The sequence below is a fragment of the Rhincodon typus genome, chromosome 21 (genome assembly GCF_021869965.1).
Source record: "Rhincodon typus isolate 14 chromosome 21, sRhiTyp1.1, whole genome shotgun sequence".
NCBI classification, from domain to species: domain Eukaryota; kingdom Metazoa; phylum Chordata; class Chondrichthyes; order Orectolobiformes; family Rhincodontidae; genus Rhincodon; species Rhincodon typus.
The window spans coordinates 10,741,126-10,766,167 of NC_063352.1; the positions used below are offsets into that span (position 1 = coordinate 10,741,126).

At 38.6% G+C, this 25,042-nt stretch overlaps 1 protein-coding gene across 2 annotated transcripts in view; it reads right to left on the bottom strand.

Moving 5' to 3' along the window:
* usp7 (ubiquitin specific peptidase 7 (herpes virus-associated)) overlaps nucleotides 1–25,042 on the bottom strand; it is a 92,519-nt gene that overhangs the window by 12,035 nt on the left and 55,442 nt on the right. The window contains exons 13-25 of one of the 2 annotated variants that reach the window (XM_048609360.1): nucleotides 24,786–24,942; nucleotides 22,023–22,167; nucleotides 21,142–21,272; nucleotides 20,147–20,281; nucleotides 15,731–15,832; nucleotides 13,550–13,655; nucleotides 13,359–13,451; nucleotides 13,216–13,283; nucleotides 12,417–12,517; nucleotides 6,816–6,969; nucleotides 5,605–5,672; nucleotides 4,209–4,311; nucleotides 2,503–2,580 (exon numbers count right to left, since the gene is read on the bottom strand). In XM_048609360.1, coding sequence (XP_048465317.1) covers nucleotides 2,503–2,580; nucleotides 4,209–4,311; nucleotides 5,605–5,672; nucleotides 6,816–6,969; nucleotides 12,417–12,517; nucleotides 13,216–13,283; nucleotides 13,359–13,451; nucleotides 13,550–13,655; nucleotides 15,731–15,832; nucleotides 20,147–20,281; nucleotides 21,142–21,272; nucleotides 22,023–22,167; nucleotides 24,786–24,942 — 1,441 coding nt within the window. Of the gene's footprint in view, nucleotides 1–2,502; nucleotides 2,581–4,208; nucleotides 4,318–5,604; nucleotides 5,673–6,815; nucleotides 6,970–12,416; nucleotides 12,518–13,215; nucleotides 13,284–13,358; nucleotides 13,452–13,549; nucleotides 13,656–15,730; nucleotides 15,833–20,146; nucleotides 20,282–21,141; nucleotides 21,273–22,022; nucleotides 22,168–24,785; nucleotides 24,943–25,042 lie in introns of both variants that reach the window. The other variant, XM_048609359.1, reaches the window with a different exon arrangement.

Below are 25,042 nucleotides of genomic sequence, written 5' to 3' on the forward strand. Positions count from 1 at the left end.
AGGACATGATAAATAGATATTTGGTTAAAATGATCTGATCGGGTATAGTTGGCACAGATTTGCAAATTAAAAGTCAATTTGATAAACTTGGGTTTTTTTTGAGAGCGTTACTGATAAAATTGTTAAAGGGGAAACAATAGATGTAGTATATTTGGATTTTCCTAAAGTTTCTGGTATGGTCTTTTTAGGAGGTTGGCTAGCAAAATTAAAAGTACATGTAACAATATCCGATGTATTGGCATGGATTAAAGATTAGCCAGACAAACAGAAAATAGTTGGAATAAATGGGTCATTCTTGCATTGGCAGGCCAAGACAATTAGGGTACTGCAAGGATCAGTATTTGGGGTGCCAATTGTTCACAATACACAAAATGATTCGAACCAAATGAATTATTTCCAAACCTGCAGTTGGAACAAAACATAGCGGGAACATGTGGCATGAGGAAGATGGAAAATATTTTCAGGGGGCTTTGGACATAAATATCTAGTTACTTACGAAGAACTATACTTTCTTTGTGAATGAGTAAGGACATGGCAGACAGAATATGTGGAAAAATGTGAGTTTATGCACTTGTTAGGAAAACAGATGTGCAGATAACTTATTAAATGGTGGAGAAGTTGCAAAGTGTACAAATGACAAGGTACTTGGGTGTCCTGGTCAATAAAGTCACTGAAGACTAACTTTCAGGTGCACTAAGTACTGGGAAGGCTAATGGAATGCTCGGCTTTACCACAAAAGGATACAAGCACAGGAGTAGTGAAGTTTTCCTTCAACTGTATAGGAGCTCGGTCAGACTGTATCTGAAACACTGTACTGCTGCAGTCTCCCTACCTCAGGAAGGATATTACTATCAAGATGAGAGGCATAGATAGAGTGGATACCCAGAGACCTTTTCCCAGGCTGGAAATGACTACTACGAGGGGGCATAAATTTAAGGTGATTGGAGGAAGGAAAAGGGGAGATGTCAGAGGTAGGTTCTTCACACAGAGTGTAGGCGTGTGGAACTCTCTGCCGGCAGTAGTAGTGGAGTCAGATACTTTTGAGACTTTTAAGCAACTCTTGGATAGGCACATGGAGGATAGTAAAATGTAGGGAATGCAGGGCAGACTGATCTTAGTAGGATATAATAGGTCGGCACAACATCGTGGGCTGAAGGGTCTGTACTGTTCTATGTTCTACCATAGCTGTGCAACAAAGATTCGTCAGACCTGTTCCCAGGATGGCGGGACTGACTCATGAAGACAGATTGGGAAAAGCAGATCTGAATTCTCTACAGTTCCAAAAGATTGAGAGGTGACCAAACTGCCTAATTAAGAGGGTAGTGAATCTTTGGAATTCTGTGCCCTAGATGGCTGTCAAAGCTTACTCATTGGTTGAAGTGGATTATCCATGGCATAATGGGTAATGGGGACACGGTTGGTAAAAGACATTCAAGTGTTCCATCAGCCATGATTGTGTTAAACAGCCTACTCCTGTTTCTGTTTTTCCTACTGACACTCTCAGATGCTTACTTTATTAAAGGTTGCCAAAACAACAACTTGTATTTATCCAACACCTTTAACAATGAAATATCCCAAAACCTTGTACGTTAGCACTAGAAAAAGCATAATACAGAGCTACGCAAGATAGAGAATAGATAGCCAAAACTTTGATCAAGGTTCAAGATGTGTCTTAAATAAGGAAGGAATGGAGAAAGGAGGAAGAGATACAGCTTGGAGCCTAAGCAACTGAAGGCACAACCAGCAAAAATCAGAAATGATTTCATGTCATATTTAGAGGAATGTGGATATCAGGGCTGAAAGAAATCCAAGATCGAGGGATTTGAAAAGAAGGATGAGAATTTTAAAACCAATGATCAATTTTAAAATCATTACTTGATAGGCAATCTTAGCAATGGAACTAATACAGAGTCCGAAGCTCATTCAAGATCGAACGTGACACCAAAGGTGCAAACTGACAGGCTTAATTTTAGACATTGCCTGGCAGAGGGATGGAGTTGTTAGCTCAGGAATGGAAGTTGCAGCAGGAACAAAAAATAATGGCTGCAGTTTTCTTATTTAATTGTACCCTATCAATCTGATTATAACTATAGTTATTGATGAAGAACTATAATTTTCTTTGAAAACTCAATTTTCAATTCAAATACATTAAAGGGATTTGGACCAGAGTGTCTGCCAAAACTTGATGATGATCAGTTATTTGGATTTTCAATTTGTAGATGGAGTGGAGCAGGGAAAGGGTACTTAGGATTCCACAGGAGTGACGCTGTCAAAATGCTACTGGTGATCTTTTCTCCCCGGGTACCACAAAATCTACTAAGTACCTTTATGTGCGTGTGCGAGCAAATGCACAAAAGCAAAGGATGGTATGAGACACAGACTGCAAACATAGGGCTAAAAACTTTACTCTCAGCTAAACTGAGCATATTTAAACAGCACATTCATTCTGTATAATTGTGAAAATGTGTAGTAATTAATCTTAACATAGAAATGGATATTCACCTCTTCCCTATAATTGCTGTTGAGCCATATACACTTGAAACTTCGCCTATTTTCAAAGTCTGTGATCTTCATTTTCAGCTATACAAAAAAGAAATCTATTAATAGTAAACAAGATATTGCTGCATTGGCCACTGCAGTGTAAGGTGCATGGTGCAGCAATACTTTAAGATGACCTTACAAAGAACATCTGTCACAGAAACTGACCATTCAGCCTAATCAGTCAATTAGAATTTGTGCTCCATTACAGCTTGCTCTTCTATTAGAATAGCTCTACATTCCCTTCTGCCTCATTTGCTTACCCAGCCTCCACGTATCGGATACCCTTCCTGACTACTGATTATAGCAGAATCAAACAAACTTTTGTTTTAGAAGAAACCTTTTCCAAGCACTTATGATAACGAAATTTAAAAGAATATTGCAAGAAACTGAGCTGTCTCTTTAAACTATTTTTGAGTTTTTGTTCCCATGCTTTTCAGAGAATGCACAAACCCAAAATATCTTAACTTACGGTCTCTCTCCTGTTTAAAATTCATGACATACAACTCCACCTTTTCTGGGGTGGTGTCAGGAGTTATTGAAAAAGATGGCAATTTCATTGAATTTTGTAAAGTTTCTTGTTTGCAATTATTAAGGCCTCCAGACTCACACCTATAAGAAGAGTACCGAAAAAGTTGTAAAAAATTTAAATGCCAGCGGAGCAATTCTTCTAGGTCTATGGGAACAATTTAGGGTGGCACAGTGGCTCAGCGGTTACCACTGCTGCCTCACAGTGCCAGGGATCTGGGTTTGATTCCGGCCTCAAGCAACTGTCTGTGTGGAATTCACAAATTCTCCCTGCGTCTGTTTCAGTTTCTTTCAGGTCCTCAAGTTTCCTCCCACAGTCCAAAGATGTGCCGGACAGGTGGCTTAGCCTTGTGCAATGCAGGGCCCCAGAAATATAGGAGTTGGTCTAGGTGGGGCACTCTTTGGAGAGTCAGTGTGGACTCGATGGGCCAATGGCCTGCTTCCACACTATGGGGATTCTGTGATGAAAGAAAGCAGACTCCTTATGTGAACAGTTTTGACAGTAGTCCCTGTACGTTGCCTTAAATCTTTGATAAAAACCCAAAGAACTGTGGTGAAGAACAAAAAATCAGATTTAACGTTTTGGGTCCGGTGACCCTTGCTCAGAACTCAGTCTTTTGAGAAAAGGGTCACCGGACCCAAAACATTAAATCTGATTTTTTTCTTCACAGATGCTGCCAGACCTGCTGAGCTTTTCCAGCAACTTCTGTTTTGGTTCCTTAAATCTTTGAACCAGCTTAAAACTAAATCTCTGGCTATTCTTATCAAATTGCTCATGACACTTGCAACAGTCTTTAAAAGTGTGTACCACTTCCTGATAATTGCCCTAAATGAAATTCCAATAAATCATTACCAACATTTACTGTAACTACAAAGAGAAGGCACAATTGCCATTAACTCCACAAATTTGAAGGCTTAATTGTTCCATTACTTGACAGTTTTCAGTTAAAAAAATTCGTAGAAGTAAAGCAAAATTCTATTAAAAGTTTTAAAAATGGATAAATTTGGTATATAAATCTAACACATTAATTCTGGAATAGGTACAAGTAAACACACTTAGATTTGCAAATTACAAGGCTTATTATAGATTTACCTTCAGCCCTTTCCACTTTCAACAAAGGGTCAAATACAAAAGTACTTACTTGCTGATAATAGAGTTTCTTTGGTTGCCTCGGCTTGAAAAACTGCAGCAGATCTCTAAGTGTGCCTTCATAATTATGCCTGAGAGGATTACCAGGTCCATCCCTGTAACTTTTAAAAATAAATTTCTTTAATTTTAGGCATTTGAAAGTACGCATGTTAATATCAATGTCTATTTTTGAAAAAAAAATAGTATCTCAGATTGCAAGACCACTGGACAAAAATTGGAATCAAGCATTCCAGATTACATTCACTAAAAATACATCAGAATGCAGCTCCTCCTCCTGTTCAATCACAACATGTTTGACCATCGCCTTTGGAACCTGTCCACAATGCAGTCTTACTTTCCATTTCATGCATTATCTGGATTTAATTCAATTAAAAGTTGAGACCTTCTGTACAGGACAGTTTCAAAATTTGAATGACAAAACTGGGAAGCAAAGTAAACAATAAAGGAGGACAGCGTAGAATTTCAGAAGAATACGGACAAGTTGGTTAAGTGGGCAGATAGATGGCAGACAAATTTCAAAATACTTAAATATAACATGAACATCTAAGACTGTATTATTAGGGTAAAGGAGTAAAAGAGCAAGGACGCTATGCTGAACTTACATAAAGCATTAGTTCAATCTCAGCTGGACTATTACACCCAGTTCTGGGCCACACACCTTTGGAAAGATTCGAAGACATTGGAGAAGGTACAGAGGTGGTTTGAGAGATTGGTTCCAGGTTAATGAATTCTAGTTATGAAAGAAGATTAGAAAAGGGCTATTTTCCTTATTTAAGGAAAGGCTGAGTGGAGACCTGATTGGAATACCGTAAAATCATGAGGGGTCCAGGCAAGAGTAAGTAGAGATAAAATGATCTCTCTTTTGAAAGGTTTGATAACTGGATCATGATTAATTCAACATTTTTTTTACATAAAGAACCTTTACACATCAATTGAAAGATCCTAACAGTCAAGCTGTAATCACCTTTGACTGAACGTTATATTTCCTTGTGCAGTGGATGGTCTCATGTATGAAGTCGGAACCACGAATGGTTTGGTGACGCTGGTGAAACTGAGAAACTGCAGTCGATTTAAACAATTGAATTGGACAGGTTCGATGTTACTTGCGTGTGCAAGATTTTATTTTAACTTAGTTCTACATTATGCCTCTGGAATAGACTGACAGCACAAAAACTTCATTTGAAATTGGCGCATGATTGACATTAATTACCAGAAAAACGGTCCATTTCAAACAAACGATTTTTATTCCACTACCCTACCAGATGCTTTTGCTAAGAATGTGAAAATAATTACTTAGGCATTACTACTATGTGTACAAGATTGAGAAATAAATATATACATTGACAAAAATTCTAATAAATTTAAGCTCGAAAGTTACGTAGTCTTACCCTTGAGACTTGAAGAACTGAAGCAACATTGGGTCAGTATTTAGTCGTTGTGCTACAGTCTTGGCCACCTACCAACAGAACAAAAATCAGATTACAAGCTGCTTACTTTTAGTGGGGATTATAAAAATCAACTCGGTGCTCCAAAAGAAAAAACACACGCATCATGGAATAGTGAATAAACATTCAACTTCAAATCATTCAGTAATAACTTTTGGTTTATAAAACACAAAATTTAATAACCTGCAAAAATAAATAGGGAACAATCAATATAATTATCTAAATCAAATATTCCCTTGCTGTTTCAGGGTTACAAAATAATTCACAATTTAAACAAACCTAAAACCGTACTAAAGTCAAAGGTCAATGGTCAGACTTTCTTCAAAAAAAGTCTTTGCAAGAACGCTTTATTTGAAGAGTCTTGGATTTTTTTTAAAAACTTGTTAACTGACTAAACCAGATCAATATATACATTCAGCTTCATCACGATATTAAATTACTGATGGAATGTCATATTTTGAAGCTGAAAGAGATGTCAAAACAGGATTATCAATTCCCACCCCTTTCTCAGCTACGGTCAGGCTAAGGACAATCATAACCTTGGACTTTGTTTGACCCTGAGATTAGCCTCCAATTCCTTGATCCACTCCATCACTAAGATCATCAACTTCCACTTCCATATCAACACCTGACTCTACTGCTGCCTTACCTTATCTGCTGTAAGATAAAAAGCTTAACTATAAATTTTATTTGTAAACTTGACCACTCCAATGCTGCCATGGCGTCTCCCATCTTTCAACCTAACTTGACCACATCCAAAAAATCTTTTTCCCCTTATGTTCCGACTTTCAGCAAGTCCCATTTATTCACTGCCTGATTTATGTTGGCATGCAGACAGAGAACAGAGATTTTAAAAAGATCATCTCATTTGTCAATCCTCAACAGATTGCTCTCATCTTCACAACCTCCATCAGCTCTGCAAACTCACCTCCACGATCTTTAATTAGAAGTTGTAACAACAGAATTGATTTAGAAATCTGGAACTTATGGCATACAAGAACCAAATTAAAGAAAAGGTCTCCCACCAGACTGAAATGAATTTCTAACTAAATCGGCATCACTTCATTTTTCAGTAGTGGTTCAATATGCCTAAATTAATTATGGTCAGTTTAGTAATCTAATTTTTAAATACACCTAGAGTTTAACAGACATACCTGAAAGTAGTTCATTCTATTAGACAGAGTGACCACAAATCCCGGATCATTAGGAATAGTCTTATCGCAAAAGATGACATCAACTCGATGGTAGAGATCTCGGAAATAATCTTTTGCAGTTGGTAACTCACTGGAGTCATTTTCTGGATCATCCCTGAAAATCAGACAAAATTAGTGATTTCAGCAGTCCAAATGATTTCTTCTGTTCAAGATTATGCTAATGATTTTCAAAGCAAAGTTTCGGCAGCTGTGCCACACAACTAAAGATGTGCATTGTTTTGGTAAATCTTAGGTTAAAGCATGGTGGATGCTCGCTACGGTTTTACATTGTTACCATTAAGAGCAGTGCGTATGGACAGCAACTAGTGTGAATGGAAAATCTAGGTCATGATGTTCAGGTACTGTTCAAGTGCAACGTGAAACTTCAGAATTATTTTAAACGTTATATGGAATTTGCAATCCCTCTTTAGACCTAACCCAACCACATGGCATGGAAAATGAGCTACTTTACACAGAGTATCAATACTAGTAACTGTGTAACTGGACACATACAGGATAAAATATTTTTCTGCACATTATACAGGTACCTTTGATAGGAAATAAAAGCTGGATAGTACATTCTTAATGTAAAGTTATGTTTCAACCATGTATACCTATTTCACACTTCACATTAAATTATTTCAGCCACCGAAGGGAATTGATCAATGTTTATAATTAAATAGGTGCCAAGAACAGAAATAGATGTGTATCTACAGTACGGAAATTTGAGTTAATAAACTGGGTGTAAATGAAAGGCATTTATCCCTTGTATTACTTTCAATCTGTATTTATAGAATCTTCTTTAAAGGATAACAGGAGCAGGAATAGGCCATCTGGCTCCAAGCTTGCTCCATCACTTAGTAAGAAAATAGCTGACTTGATAGGAACAGGAGTAGGCCATTTAGCCCTAAGCCTGTTCCACTATTAAGTCATGATCATGGCTAATCTATGGCCTAACTCCATACACCTGCTTTTAGTCCACATCCCTCAATATCTTGGCTTAAGAAAAATTTCTCATATTTCAGATTAACAATTGATTCAGCATCCACGCCCGTTTGTGGACGACAGTTCCAAAGATCTACTATCCTTTGTGCGTAGAGTTATTTATTAAATCTCTCCTGAATGGTCTAGTTCTAATTCTCAGACTATGTCCCCCACTGCTAGGATCCCCAACAAATAGAAACAGCTTATCTTTATCTATCCTGTCTTTTCCTGTTAATGTCATGAAGACTTATAAACGCAATAGATACCAAGAGACATTGTTGTGATGCAGACCCGAGGGCCATCAGCAAGCACCTGGAAAATTAGACATTATTCAAAAAGAAAACCTATGAGAAATGGCACAGAATGCAAGGAGCCCACAATAAATCTTTCAGCACACCTGAATGAACAATGAGAAGGCAGGCAATTTGCATGCTTGGACTGGTTAGATAAAAAATGAAATTGAATAAATATAGTCCCACCCAGCAAAAGGCTGGTGGAGAAGAATGATGTGGTCAAGTGTGCTAATGCCTGCAGGCTGGTTAAAAAGGGGTAACTTAACTTTGGTAGAATAGCAGGGGGCAGATATTGGATTAGAGGGATTCAAATCTTAAGTTCTGGGAAAATTGTCAGCATTTGGAAGGCAAAAAACATATCTAAAAACATGAGAAATGAAAAAGCGGCTGCAAGTACGGCAGCAGTTTACATGGTAAACATGAAATACCACACACACTGGAATTCTTAAACATAGAACATAACAGCACAGTACAGGCCCTTTGGCCCACGATGTTGTGCCGAACTTTTACCCTAATCCGAAGGTCTATCTAACCTCCACCACTACCTTACACTATCATCCATATGCTGATCTAATAGCCGCTTAAATGCCCCTAATGAGGCCGACTCCACTACCCTCTCCATCAATGCATTCCACGCCCTTACCACTCTCTGAGTAAAGAACCTACCTCTGACGTCTCCCCTATATCTACCTCCACTCACTTTAAAACTATGACCCCTTGTAACAGCTACCTCCACCCTAGCAAAAAGTCTCTGGCTGTCCACTCTATCTATACCTCTGATCATTTTGTACACCTCTATCAAGTCACTTCTCATCCTTCGTCGTTCTAAAGAGAAAAGTCCCAGCTCTCTCAACCTTTCCTCGTAAGACCTTCCCTCCATTCCAGGCAACATCCTGGTAAATCTTCTCTGCACCTTTTCCAACGCTTCCACATCTCTCCTGTAATGAGGCGACCAGAACTGGACACAATACTCCAGATGTGGCCAAACCAGGCTTTTGTATAGCTGGAGCATAACTTCACGGCTCTTGAATTCGATCCTTCTATTAATGAAAGCCAACACACCATATGCCTTCTTAACAACTCTATCCAACTGGGTGGTAGCTTTCAGGGAACTGTGGACATGAACCCCAAGATCCCTCTGCTCCTCCACACTGCCAAGAATCTTTCCATTAACCCTGTATTCTGCTTTCAAGTTTGTCCTTCCAAAACGAATCACCTCTCACTTTTCAGGGCTAAACTCCATCTGCCACTTCTCAGCCCAGCTCTGCATCCTATCAATGTCCCTTTGTAACCTAGAACATCCCTCCTCACTGTCCACAACGCGACCCACCTTCGTATCATCCGAAAACTTGCTAATCCACCCTTCCACTCCTTCATCCAAATCATTTACAAAAATCACAAATAGAAGAGGACCGAGAACAGATCCTTGTGGTACACCACTCGTAACTGAGCACCATGTTGAATATTTTCCGTCCACTACCACCCTTTGTCTTCTCAGGGTCAGCCAATTCTGAATCCAATCTGCCACATTTCCCCCTAACCCATGGCTCCTTACCTTCTGCATGAGCCTACCATGGGGAACCATATCAAACGCCTTACTTAAATCTATGTATACCACATCCACTGCTCTACCTTCATCCACGTGTTTGGTCACCTCTTCAAAGAATTCAATAAGGTTTGTGAGGCATGACCAACCCCTCACAAATCCATGCTGATATAAATAGAAAATGCTGGATAAACTCAGGTCAGGCAACATCTGCAGACAGTCATACAACCAAAATAATTTAAAGTAAAAATGAAGCAAAAACGTGACAGAAATGCCACTGAAAAGGGCAATGAGTCTGGTTGTTACAACAGTCTTCGGGGTTTGTATTGTAGCAGTAGAACTTGTGAAGGGGGAAAGAGTCTAGTTTGGACCAACAGGATATCACCACCAGCATAACAGTGAACTATGAAGCCCCACAGGCAAATTACAAGTTGGCAATCACCATTTAGAACACAAGCCAAGAGACACTCACTACATTCAACACACAAAATATATTTAAGATTGAAAAGTATATCTCATTATCAAAGTAAATGCACCACAGATACAGCAATTGTGCATCAAACAAAAAGAAATAACCTTCTGAAAAAACACTGATGATTTGGCAAACCAGTCCACACAATACTTCCAAAATTATCTAATGATCTTCAGTATGTAGTCATGTATTCAGACCATTCAAAGTTATTGACAGGTATCTCATCACAAAGTTGTGGATGCTCCACTAAGTATATTCAAAGATTGGACAGGCCAGTGTTTGACTGGGGTGAACAAAGTCAGAAGTCACATGACACCAAGTTATAGTTCAACAGGTTAATTTGGAATCACAAGCTTTTGAAGCACTGCCCCTTTGTCAGGTCAAGTGACAACGAAGGAGCAGCTCTCCAAAAGCTTGTAATTTAAAATAAACCTCTTGGACTATAACCTGGTGCCATGTGACTTCAGAGTACATTCAAGATTGAGACACTTATCTCAGAATCACAGGACATGGGAAGCGGGCAAGGAAGCTGACTTGGGATAGAAGATTAGTGATGATTGTATTGAAAAGCACAGCAGACTCAGTGGTCAAATGGTCTACTCCTGCAATTTCTTTTTCCTGTACAAGCATGCAAGACTTGAACAAAAAGATCCAACACTGCAATTCAGCATATGAACCAAATTTCAAATTCAATACCATACCACTGATTGGTTTAAATTTTCACATTACAATTAGATCCAAGTTAAACAGCACTGAATAGCACATAACTGCCAATTGAATCACAACCCAACAACTGTACTTGATCTTGACAAACTAACTCGTTTGCAGGTTTTCATTTGCCCCTCCAGCACTGAATAGCACATACTGCCAATTGTAAGGAGAAACATGCAAAGGCTAGGCAATTTCATTACCCAATGTGGAAGCAAGTTGTGGTCTGGAGCCTGTCACAAATGAGAAGTAACTCACACTGATGTTTTGTGCGTCTGCGGGATGGATTACATTTTGAGCTGGGGTAGCAATTTTGACACCTGCAAAATACTGGAAAAATAAGGTGGAATATGCTTTCAGCCACCAGACTGGCAAGAAATTAAATAGCTACAAGCATCCAGTGTCACTGTCTACAGATGAGTTTTCAATTTCTTGAAAATGCCCACAAGAAAACCAAACTGCAAGTAACCTCACGGCAAACTTTAGAAATTTTTTGTTTAAAAAAGCAAAGCAGCACTCATTGCTGATCTTAAAGATGCTTCCCCCAGCTCAAACCATTATGCCAACCCATGGTGAAATAATCAGCACAGTGACAACAGTAAATTAACATGATCGTAGAGAAGCAGGTTGATTCCTGGTCCACACCCAAGTTAACTGATGACTGTGGGACAGAAGTCGAGCACTGCAATTAACATCAGGGACCAGGGGTTAAATGAGGGAACCCCATATTGAATATTAGCCAGTAACTTTTGCTGAAAAGTGCACTTACATGGACTTGGGTCAAGGAAGACATGTGGCTTAGGTGGGATGCCTTCCACTGCTGAATAACCTATCCAAGCAGTGGACATTTGGGCAACACACCAAAATTAATGGGCTGCTGGCACCTGTGGCGTGACAATATACTCAGAGTGGAAAGGTAACTGGCAGGATAAAGGCCTCATTAAAACATAATTTACAACACAAAATTGTCTGAGCTGCTATTCAAAACTACATGAGTTGAATTGTCAAGACTTGAACACATGGATATCTGTTCTTCCGACGGCAATATGGTTTCTGTATTCAAAGACGTTTTAGAGAAATTTTATTTTATATGTATTTCAAAGTCAGCATTAGTGAGACAATAAATAATAAATTATTGCTGGTGTATTGTGGGCCTTTTACGACTGAAGAATTTTAGCTCCCATCAAAATGGCAATCATGAGGGGACTGGAAGATTTCCCTCAGTTTTTTTACTAGGGAAGAGAGTCAATTAAAATTTCAAGGAATGCCTCTTCCAGCTTTTTACAGAGGGCCTGTTTCCTTATTCTAGAAATTGCTCCATTAGAACCTCTGCAACATCACTGGAGAGGGAGAATTAATTTCAGTTGTTCATTCATCGGAACATTCTAAAAAAAAAAAACTTTGTCCTATTTAAATATTACAATACAAAAGGAGTACATTTTCCTGGAACTTTACAACTACATTTTCCCAATGCAAATTAGAAAGGTGCATATCAGAATACCAAAATGATAGATTGCTAAGATGAGGTCCATTACTTTTTTTGTTAAATCTTTACTTACTTCTGAAATACTATGATATCGCCATCCATGAGCTCATCAAGTGCTTTATCAAGGGACACTTCATAATCCTGAATTCTCTCAGTTAAATTGGGTTTTACTTCCTAAAGAAAAGAATTTTGAACAGTTTTATAAAATTAAAATCACAAACCAATGGCACACAGTTGCTGCAATGGGCACAGAAGCAAAAAAAGACCAGTGCCTAGATACAAACGTAATTGATACGAAGGTTTGCATTTTAAAATAACTCTCATAGATCTCAGAACATGCAAATGACATTCTTGACCTTTTCAAGACCAAGTCTGCCCAACAATGTTTTTACTTACAGTTCTGCCCTGCCCAGCCCAACCACATTTTGTGTTCAAGGACAAATGGCAATGGTGACCATGTGGGTAGGGAGGGTTTATGTACCCTTCCTACACAGGTGTACCTTTGTATACAAGTGGATTCTAAATCACCTCTGCAAGGTAAATGATCGAAATGCTACGGGAAGGACGAGAAAATCAGCTTTATCCATTACATTATGAATGAGAGGTTGCATAAGTAGCCCCAGATCTGAGAGATTTGGATGCATACTCTTCCTCCAAATGCCTGTCACATATGGGTTCAGTTTTGGAAAAGTTGTTCGAAGCCCCTTCAATCGACATAGAATTCTATTAACAAAAACAGCAGATTCAAATGTTTTTCATTTACATTTCACCAAAAAGAAATTCTTAAATATCAGATTTAAATCAGTGTTGTACTTTAATGAAACAGCACTACTGATAGTTTGCAAAGTACATACGGGCATCATGTTTCATACCTCATAGAGGATAAGGTTAGTTCCTTGCGGAAACCCTGCTCTCTCACACATGATTGGCAGTAAATCACCTGCACAAAATAAATCGAAGTTAATTTTGGAATAATCTCAACAATTTTTTTTCAAATATTCAGTTCTCGACTTACGTATTTTACACGATATAGGGGTGTAGATATGTCCACAGTAATTCAAACTCCGTGTTTTGGGATCGTACATCTTTAAAAATAACATTACATCATCTGAAGGAAAAGAAGCACGAAGTATTAAGGTACAAAAGCAATTAAAAACTAAAATACACACTCCACAAGACATCACAGTATACTTGACATGGACTTACGATCTTTATCAAATTTGGGCAGCGTTGCTCCACTTGCAGCTAACTCTGGATCGACTGTTTCTAGAAATATTGTCCATGGGTTATCATTATCACTCAGTTCAATCATCTATGATGTGAAACAAATTTTGGGCTGTTAGATTGCAATGATTTCAAAAGTTTAGATCATGCTGTATAAACATTATCTTCACTTACAACTCCTCCGCATTGACATGGTTTCACATCCACAGATGGCTCTATTATATTACTGCAGGGACTAATACTGTTAGACACTGAAATATGATTGATCTCTTATTGTGTTGCTTTCAGCATGTGAACGGATAAGCAATTTAGCTCAACTGTTTCTAATTGGCATTAAGGTGTGGCAGAAAATTGTTTTGTCTGCACTGCCTAGGTCTCAAAATGTTAAGTCTAGCTAAATAGATTAGAAATCTAATCCTCAAATCTACTGTGCAAAATATGCTTGGGCTAACACCCTACAAACAGGTATACTGAAGTCAGAGTAAAATGATCAGCAAAGTTGGTTAATTGAAGTTATTTAAGCCACTTGTTCAACTAGGACTCACTGTTTTATCATGAGTCAATCATGTGAGTACGTCAAATTTTGCAGAACAACCCTACAGTTTGTAAATATATTAATGTTGTGACACAGTACATTTACTAACCACGCTAGCAATGTTATATAATTACTAGCATACCGCAGAATAAACAGTACCAACAACTGCTATGTACAATGAGAGTGCTGGTTCTCAAGTGATAAAATTATGAAGTGAAGATTAAAGTTTAAGCACAATTTCACATGATGCTTTTCTTAATGCAGAGTTTTCAAAAAGGATGGCATTGTCCTTTGGCTGCAAGTTGCACAATACTGCTATAGAACAGCAAAGTTGCTTAAAAAGGAAGAAGTATTTTTGTCACTACATTTCAACAGCTCAGTCACGTTGTTGATATTCTGTTACAATATTAAACAAACTTGAAATATCAGACAACATACCTCTAAAGCCTGGTCCATTGAAAACAGCCAGTATCATGTTTTTCTCACTTCAGAATTATACCAGTGGTGCTTTTAGTACCTTAGATACTGATTGTTTATCCCTCAGCCTCATTGGAGAAGGCTCATTGAAGAGCATTATTCAATACCAGATCAAATGTTCTCTGCTTTGTATAGAAGGCAGTACGTGACACTACATGTTTCAGATGTCCTTGAGGATCTCAGTTGGAGTGCTGCCCAGAAGGTCCGAAGAACTGAGGCATATTTTCAGAAGACCAATTGCTTGCTCATTGGTTGCCCATCTAGTTGCAACACTGAACATACGTGTCCTAAGTCTCAATGTTCGCTGTTCACACCATTGAGGAACTCCATGTCTTAGGGGAATATTGAGTGTAACCCGAGATCCATCCATAAAAGTGTTCTCATAAGAGAAAACCAAACTACCCAGGACTAACTCCAAATCAAATGTCCTTGGAGCTCAGTGCACTTTTGAGGGATCTTTTGCTGTGGTTGCATACGATCTACATTGAAGGAGTGGAACCCTTCCTGTTGATCAAAGAACCCAGCCAGTCCTGACAAAAAAGAACTGTATTCAGTTGGTGATCTGGAGATCTGGGAAAGTCCAGCCATAGTATTGAAACCAATGGCCTATTTGGCCAATCTTGCATTAACTATTAGGCCAGAATCTTATGCACTCTCCTTCACATTCAAAAAGTTACCCACCAAATGTTGAGTAATGAGAAGCTGTAGGTTGAAAAATCCTATAAATATATCTTTAGCCAAACCCCAGAACAACCCTATATTGTTAAGGCAAAGCATCACAGCCAACTTCATAGCCACAGGCAATGGGTGCATACTGCATCCTGAAAACCTCAAATCCACCTCCAGCATGACATATAGGTCAGCAATTACTTGCCTGAATAAGCACTGCCTTTAGAGACATTGGTGCTCCAAAAGGCCCCATGAAGCTGGGCGATTCCCATGTGGCGGCTCAAGTTCCTTTCTTTTACTCTAATCTTGGTTGGATTGGAAGAGGCAAGTTTTCTGTATAGGGCATCCATCTCCCTTTGCAGCCTGCAACATCCTTTTCCTTGCAATATCCAACAAAGCCTCGTCATCTGTTTACTCCAGAAAAGGTCACAATGCTACTTGAAAATCTAATTGAGGATTTACCCTGGAATACACACACTTACAGTTTTGTTGCTGTCTGCTTCAAAGTCCAACATTGCTGGTCTCTTAGTCCCATTACTCCGAGCCTGCATTGGCCATAAACGGATCTGTTCCTGTGGATACCCCTAGATTGAAGCAAGAAACATATATTAGACTGAGACTCAGGTAAAAGCGCCATGTCACCACAACTTTAGTGTTGAGTATAGCATTTCAATTTCGTGCACTTTTTTAAAACAAATACAAAGCCGGTCTTAGTACTCAACATTTAGTCGGAAACTGATCACCAAATTAAGCACAAAACCTTCAGCACTATGAATAAAAAAAATGCACCATTCTACACATCTCAGAAACCAAGGTGAAGGCCATACCTGGTTTATTACTGCACTACAGATAAGAATAGCTTTAGGGCTACGCCAAGGTGGTGCACTCAATGAGGATACCACTTTTGGACTGTTCAAATTGGCCTTCTTTGGTCTGGAGCAGGAGGAGCAAGAGAACGTGGCCATGGTTTCTACTTGTGATCCCATTAAAAAAACGCTTCATCAGACTATTCGGCTCATCAAGTCTGCTCTGCCATTCAATCGTGGCTGAAAATGTTTTTCAACTCCATTCTCCTGCCTTATCATAATCTTTGACCTCCTTAATAATTAAGAACCTAACCTGTCTTAAATACACTCAATGACTCTGCCTTCACAGCTACCAGCAGCAGTGAATTCCACAGAATCACCACCCATTGGCGAGAGAAATTCCTCCTCATCTCAATTCTAAGGGTCATCCCATCAATCTGAGGCTGTGCCTTTGTATCCTAGTCTATCCTATTGGTGGAAACATCATCTCCACATCCATTCTATCCAGGCCTCTTGGTATTCTGTACATTTCAAACAGATCCCAGCCCTCATCTTTCTCAACTCCGTACAGTATAGACCCAGAATCTTCAACGACTCCTCACATGACATCCCTTCAGGATCATTCTTGTAAACCTCTTCTGAATCCAACTCAAGGCCAGCCCGTCCTTCCTTAGATAGTTGGAGGGCCCAAAACTGCTCACAATGTTCCAAATAAGGTCTGACAACAGCCAAAGCAGTAGAACCTTGCTGTTGTATTCTAGCCCTCTCGGAATCAATGCTAGCATTGGATTTGCCTTCCTAACTGCCAAATGTTAATCCTGATAGAATTATGAACTAGGACTCTGAAGTGCCTTTGTGCTTTGGATTTCTGAAGCCTTTCCCCATTTACAAAATTAGTCTATGTCTCTATTCTTGCTTCTCAAGTGCATAACCTCATTCTCCCCACATTGCATTCCATCTGTCATTTCTTTGCCCACTTTCTTGAAATGTCTAAGTCCTTCTGCAGCCTCCTGCTTCCTCAACACAACCTGTCCCGCTATCTATCGTTGATGTCATCTATAAACTTAGCAACAATAAGTTCCTTCGTCCAAATTGTTAATGTATAACGTAAATAGTTGCGGTCCCACCAAGTACTCCTGTGGAACTCCACTGATCACTGGTTGCCATCCTGATAAGGACCCCTTTATTCCCACTCTCTGCTTTCTGCTAGGCATCTAATCCTCAATCCGTGCCAGCAGCCTGCCCCGATGACCATGGCCTCTCTTCTTATTTAGCAGCTTGTGCTGCACCTTGTCAAAGGCTTTCTGGAAACCCAAATAGATCATATCCACTGGCTTTCCTTCATACCTTCTCAAAAAATTCTAACATTTGAGAGACAGGACCACCCATTGACAAACCATGTTGACTGAGCCCTATTTTGTCACACATTTCCAAGTACTCTGCAATCTCATCCTTAATAACAGCCTAAAATCTCATCAACGGGTAACCAGCCTATAATTTCCTGACTTCTGTCCATCATTTCCTAAACAAGCATGTTACATTAGCCATTTTCCAATCCTCTGGATCCTCCCTGACTCCAGTGATTCATGAAAGTCTCCACAAAGCTGAAGAGATTATGGAGGCAATCTCCTTCAGACATCTGGGGTGTCGCCCATCTGGTCTGAGTGGTTTATCCTCTCAGCTTCCTCAGCATTTCTCCTTGCTGATGGCCATTACACCCACGTTTGCCCACTGAATCTCCAAGTTGTGGTATGCTTCTGGCGTTGTTGACCATCAAGACTAATGTAAAGTACCTACTCATTTCCTCTGACATTTCTATGTTCCTTGTTACAACTTCCCCAACCTCACTTTCCAGCACCCAATTCTTGGCCCTCTCTCACCTTTTGCATATCTAAAGCACCTCTTGCAATCCTCTTTTATATTACTGGCTAGCTTAGCTTCATATTTCATTTTCTCATGCTTTTTTAAAAAGCTTATCTTCTGCTGGATTTTAAAGGCTTCCCACTGATCTTCACCACATGTTATACTTTCTCTTTTGCTTTAATGGTTGTTCTGATTTCCCTTATCAGCCATCCCTACTCATTTAGGCAGGTAAACACAACTGGATATGTAACATTCTTTACTCATGTGAAAATCAATTACTCAGCTACAAGACATGATTTTGGTCCCAAGTCTTTTTAGTCGTTCTTCTGGAGCATCATTGGCTAGGCCAGCATTTATTGACCATCCTTAATTGCCCTTGAGAAGATGATGTTGAGCTGTCTTTCTTGAACTGTTGAATTTACGAAGTGCAAGTACATTCACATTACTCTTAGGAAAGGAGTTTCAGGATATTGATCCAACAATGAAGGAACTGCAACAGTGAGTGGTCCAGAAGGAAGCTTTCAGGCAGTGGTCCTCTCACACTATCTTTCAGGTAGTAGAGATGACAGGTTTGGAAGCAATCTTGGCAAACTGGAGCAGAGCTTTTTTTTTTAAAAAAAGAAACTGAGTATGGGCTTTCCACTGCTGCCAATGTGTCAGGTGACAGAGGCAGGGATTGAAAGTTTAAGGTGGTGGAGCAGGTATTGGTTGAGGTTATTTTATCCTGAAAGGCACTGAGCTTTTTGACCAGTGTTCCCACTTCATGAGGGGTGTCATAGAATGAGATTTGGGGTAGCGAGCCCTGAGGCAACAAAGGCAACCATGGAGCATGGACAGACTTTTGACAGCTGTGATGCTCCTTTAAATGTTAGGCTTTTCTTCACTTGTGTTTCGAGTGCGGCTTACTCTCAAATCCAGCCCAGTTTTATGCCATGCCACTCCAATGCAATTCCCTGCTTTACTGCGGGGTCAGATGAAATCTGAAGCATTAACATTTGGTTACAGTGGCATAGATTTGGATAGCACAGCCCCATAATCCAAACCATTCAAAAGACAGTCATGTGCTTGCGATGTAGTAGATCAACATTTGGGAATTTGGGTTGTAAGGTACAGGGAAAACAGATTTCAGTTCTGCGTACGTAGCTGGTTTCTTTTAATGAAAGAAAGGAAGTAATTTTTGAACAGCACAATAAAACAACTTCCAAGAAAGCAAGCGACTTAAGCCAAATAGCTAAGTTTCCTGGGAAGTTAATTAATGAAATTCTTACAAAGTTGAGCTTTTAAGACAGACCACGGGCCATAATCCGCTTTCAGTTGGCAAGGGCAATGCCAGAAGGGCACCTTAGTTTGTGGCATCTCAGGCTTTCAAAGTTGGCAAGAAGTTTTAAAACTGTTTTAGCAGTTGAAATAGACAGGATTTTTCTTGAAATTCAGTTGGCAAAAGTCAGTGAAGTAGTTAGTATCGGTCTCTCCGGCAAAGACAATAATGGAGAAAATTGCATCTGGTGAATGCATTCAAAAATCACTGAAAAGAAACAATTGCAATGTCATTAAGTGAAAATCTGAAAAGAATTAAGACTGATCCCTAACTGGGGTTGACTGCTTTAAAAGGATATTGCTGGGAAGATGATACATTTTTATTTTTGGTGTTAATGTTAAACTCCTATGCATACAGTTTTTCTTTCTACCCACTTTGTGCAATGAACGTGTTATTTTATTAGAAGAACACCAGCAACCTCATGCAACTACATTTAGTGTCCAACTACCACCAGAAACAAACTGTGAAAATACAAATGATTTATCAAGCAAGTGTTCAGAGATCTGACTTGTGCAGTTTTACCAAAAGCTGTGATCATAATATATTACTATCATGCACTGATTTCAAGTCTGATGTGGGCCATGAACACTCTACGTCAGGCACTGAGATAAGAATGATATTGCTGATCCAAGTCTGGTGCCTCAAATTAAATAGGCTTACTTTCAATTATTTGTTTTCAACTGAGCAATACTGCTACTGGATTAATATTTCACAGTTTTTAAACTATGCCACAAAAGCCAGTACCTTCAGCTGTAAACCTATAAGCGATCCAGAATGGATTCAAGAATACATTTCTGCTTTTTCATAGTAATTCTAATTATGCCATCGTAGGCCATTTGACAATAGAATATACTTCCTCTGCAGCAATATCAAGTTTTGTAACATCAAACATTTCAGACTGAAATACTCACCATTGTTTGTGATAGATTTTGAACAAATTCTGCAAGTGTAGAGTTTTTCAGGACTTTGAACACTGTGTATTTCACTTTTTCTTCATCGTACATGTCATTACCCTGATGTCCACAGAACTGGTCTTCTGTTACTATCTAAAGTAAATAGAGTACAGAAATCAGCTGCCAAGTTTTACTTTTAAAACAAAAGTTTACAATATTGAAATACAACAACTGTTTGCACTTTGTTTCATTCATCTCAACCACTTAAAGCTGCACTAAGAAATTCACTTCACCTAACAAAACCACGGAGTCAAATTGGGAATTGATGGAGGGTGTCAGATAATTATTTAAGCAGTTGAAAACAAACTCCCGATTCATTTATCTCACATTTGTACGACCGTCCGAGACAAATTTCACTTCTACTCACCACTTATTGGCACCAGTTGTGATCTTGCAATATAGCTTACCAGTCAAATGTCTGCATGACTATTGAGACCTTTTCAATTGATTCCCAATCCATTCAGTCTTCCTGCATTCTCCCCATATCCCCTTAATTTCCTCAGTTAAATCTGACTCCTATGTAGTCAATGACCAAGTATCCTCTTGCACTCTGGGGCAGAGAACATACCCAACGATTCATAATTTGAGGGAATGAATTTTACATCGCAGGTCATTCAAGCTTTAAATCAAACTAAAATGTGATAAGAGTAGCAAAATATGGTATGTTACGCAAAATTATCAAATAATTATGACAGCTTTCCTGAACCTTTCAAATGAGGATGCAGTCCGAGAGCCTGTGTGGCATCAATAAGCTTAAAATAAATAGTCAACGGGATAATAGATCAAAGTACAAGGTGAGGTCATGTTTTAAAAGATACAAAAGGATGAGGACCCACTTGGGATTTACTGCACATTTTCAGATATTGTAATTTTCAAGTGGGCTGTCCAGTTCCTACACACAAGTAGAGAGACTACTCCAAGTCAGATTTACCAACATACGGGTGTTGCAGTACCTGCACTTGCATGTAGAGGTGTGCTTCCTGTCTCTCCTTTCGTTTCTGGGCTTCCACCCTCTTTTCTTCTTGCAGGCGCTCCACTAGTTGTTGTGGAATGTTGTGGTCTGTAACAGCTTGTAAGACCTCACCTTTAAAAGATTATTCAAATAAAGTTGTTACTTAAATTGCCTAACACACAAGCCTAAAGTAGAAGTATCAATGAAAAACTAGTTGATATGAAGTACTTCAGAGCGAGTAAACTATTTACACATATTTTTGTTTGTTGGCAAATGTTCTGAACATTTGCAAAATGGATTTTGTAATCCACTGAGATAAATTAAAAGTTAGTCAGTTTTGTCATCTTTCAGGAAGGAACATTGGCCAGGACATCTTAGCAATGTTATGCCCTTCAAAAACATGTGCTGTGATCACTTTGTATCCACCTAAACAGGCAGGTGAGGTCCACGTTCAACAATGTTTTTAAGAAAAATACATGCTGACATATCAAGTTTGCTTTTGACATAAGAAATCTCATGATCTTGATTGGTTTAATAAATTTGTGGCAGTGTGCGTTTCTAGGCAAATTTAGAACAGTTCCATGTAGACCTACAACATGGAAGGCATCTATACGATTACATAAATCTCATGATGTACTTTCCATTAATCAATGCTCCACCAATGTACTCCAATTTACCTAGCTACAGGTTCTGCAATCACTCAAATGCCACTGCATGTATTGAAAGGAACTGTGTCTAATCTGAGAATGGCTTATGAAGTCCTCTGACAAATGAGAACCCCCTTATCAAAGGCCAACCACCTTTCAAACAGCTTGTTAATAGGACAAACATACAGCAAAATCGTCAACGGCCAGAGTTCCCTGTTCAGCATTGAAAACTTACTTAGTTTTGACTCTCTGACATACACCATCATGTAGGCATTGGTGCAATGTCGCACAGATAAATCGTCATCATGGCCTCCATAATTGTGTTCAATTGCCTCTTCTTTTGTACACCTTGATACAACGTCATCATCAAATTTACACCACTTGAAAAGAGGAAATAAAACAGAATTAAGTCCTTCACGCATCCAAATCATTTTGCAGCAAACCAAACCTGGTTAGAAATATCACAATTATTTTGTTAAACTCAATTAACTGAAATGCTCGATAAAGTAAGTGCAAGTTTTCACAATGAGTGATACCAATAATCCAAAAACACAGAAAACAATATAACACCTTGAGCTTGAACTATTAAAAACTGATGGATGGGCTGCCATTATGATATATGATTACATCAAATGATAATATATTAACTTGAGCAACTACATGTTGTACGTTGTTGGGACTATACAATAAAGACGTTGTTAAAAACGGATAATAAAACACTAACTGTAATTCAGACAAACAACCCACAGCACACCCTCCTAATTACAAAAGGGAATGAGTACACAACACCACCCTCAATCACAGAATGTCTCAACCACTTTACAACATAATTTTCAACAGTCAGTAATACAAGCATGTTGGTCTCTAGTTAAAAGTAATTATCGAATGTTACATCACTTTGTACTTTTAGGTTAAAAATAAACGCAAGTTTTATGGTCGGGTTTGACAAGATGAAAAGTATTCATTAAAATGTTCGACTCTCTTACTGATATTTAGAACTTCAGTACCACAAAATAAAATGCAGAGACAAACGTATACCAACATAATATGGCATACGGGAACTAAGTTGAAGAGTCTCAGCATTGAAACGTTGATAGATTCTCCTCTCCTCATGCTCACTTCTCTCCTAGGCAGCAACCCATTTGCTCATGGACTTCAGGAGTTGCTGTCAAGCTCCAGTTACTTTCCCAGAATGGTTATATTCCACCCAATGTACCTGCCACTAAGGAGGGACAGCTTAAAAAAAACTCTTCTGGTTCTTGTGCTTCAGGATCATATCTCTCAGTGCACTACTGAAACAGCAACGTCTAGTTACATTAAAAAAAGGCTAATCAAAACACTCTAGACCATTACTTGCATGGTGTTAAGTCAGCATATTTAGTCCATCGGCAAATCTTCAACTCATATCTTATTGAAAATTAGCTGGATGTTTTGCAATAAGTTTATTAGAAAAAGGTAAAGCAAGCAACATGGCAAAATTTCTCATGCTAGTTCAGAAGATATTTGTTAGACATGTCATCAGTTTGTTATTTCCTCTAGAATTTGATGGCTATTTTTAATTTATTGACAATGCAGTGTTACCGTTTGCACATCAAAGGCTGCAGCTAAATTATAGATGCAATGCAGTCTTTGGGTTACACCAGACTGGGTTAGAATTCTTAAACGCACTGTAAAATTTCAATGAGGAACAGGAGACCAATAAACATTCACACATTTGTTAAACAGAACATCAAAAGATTAAAATAGAACATTTTCTATTATAAGTTGCTCATCATTAAGCATCCAGTTAAGTAAGCATTTAATGCTACAGCTACGAAACTGATCAACTGCAGATGTGAACAGCAACCTGAATTCTAGTTTATAAGCAAGATTTTCCTGCAACGTATGTTTGCAACTTTTGCATTATAGCCCAAAATTGATGAGTATTCAAGAGGAACCTTGAATAACACAAACAGCACCCCAAACTCTGCTCTAGACAACACACTTGGGTGCATCTGTCACATTTTCACACGGACAGTTGTAAAAATTTCAAAAACAAACAAAATTCAAATTCAGCACTTGATGTGCTGTAAAGGCAAGAATTTATTTAACTTTTACTAACTTTAAAAATAAACAGAAAAACTACATCCTTACAACTCTGTATTGACTATAAGATAACCAAGTGTGGAGCTCGAGGAACACAACAGGCCAGGCGGCATCAGAGGAACAGGAAGAAGGGTCCTGACCCGAAACGTCAGCTTTCCTGCTCCTCGGATGCTGCCTGGTCTGCTGTGTTTCTCCAGCTCCACACTTGGTTATTTTCGACTCCAGCATCTGCAGTTCTTACTATTTCTGTATCAAATAAGATTTACTTCAAAATCTCTTTCAAAACAAAATCCTTAAACTTGTTGCAAAGTTTAATTCAGCATAAATTAAGTTAGGCAATAATATACTTTTTTTTGAAACAAGAACTTTTTCCAACTACAGAACGAGTAAAGCAAAAATCCAAGATCCTGATTACAAATGCATTTATTACATTATTTTAAAAATAGTTACCACCTGTAAGGGGAATAACAGTAAAACTTCAAAAATTAACTTCTCACACAGAATAAAATACAAGTGTTAACATCCCGTGTTCATTGCACTTTTGTTCCTGTAAAGTTTCAGTGAATCAATGTACAAGTCAATTACATTTTTCCCCTCAGTTTTAAGATCCACTGTAAAAATGATTCAGAAATTTGAAATTCCACTTGTATTTCAAACTGTCCCTTCCAACAAAATATCCACATGTGTCCCTCCCACCTAAAAATGTTTTAAAAAATACTGTGGTGCGAGTAAACTGATCAGGAGTAAACTATACTAGGCCAATTGTAAAAGTGCTGCCAATCACCTGAAAGTATTTCTTCAACTGCCACACAAACTCAAATGTTTTATTCAAGACCCGAACAGTAACTTTGGCTTGCTCATTAATAACACGCACATCAAGTGTAGCTATTTCACCAGTGGTTGATATACTCACTTTACCATCACCCTTAGGGTTTAGGTAGACTACGTAATGTCCACCATGGTTATCTCCACTGTGCACCAACACTGCATGTAGTATGTAATTAGCAGAATCCTTGGGATCGGGTTTCTGCAGAAACTCGTCTAGGGGCAAATGCTCAGGAAATTCAAACCTTAAAAATAAAATTAAATTGGCCTTAGAAAATACTGAAATGGGAGAAAACTGTACATTTTATATTTCAGCAAAGTGTATTGGGAGTCAAAAGGTGGCTG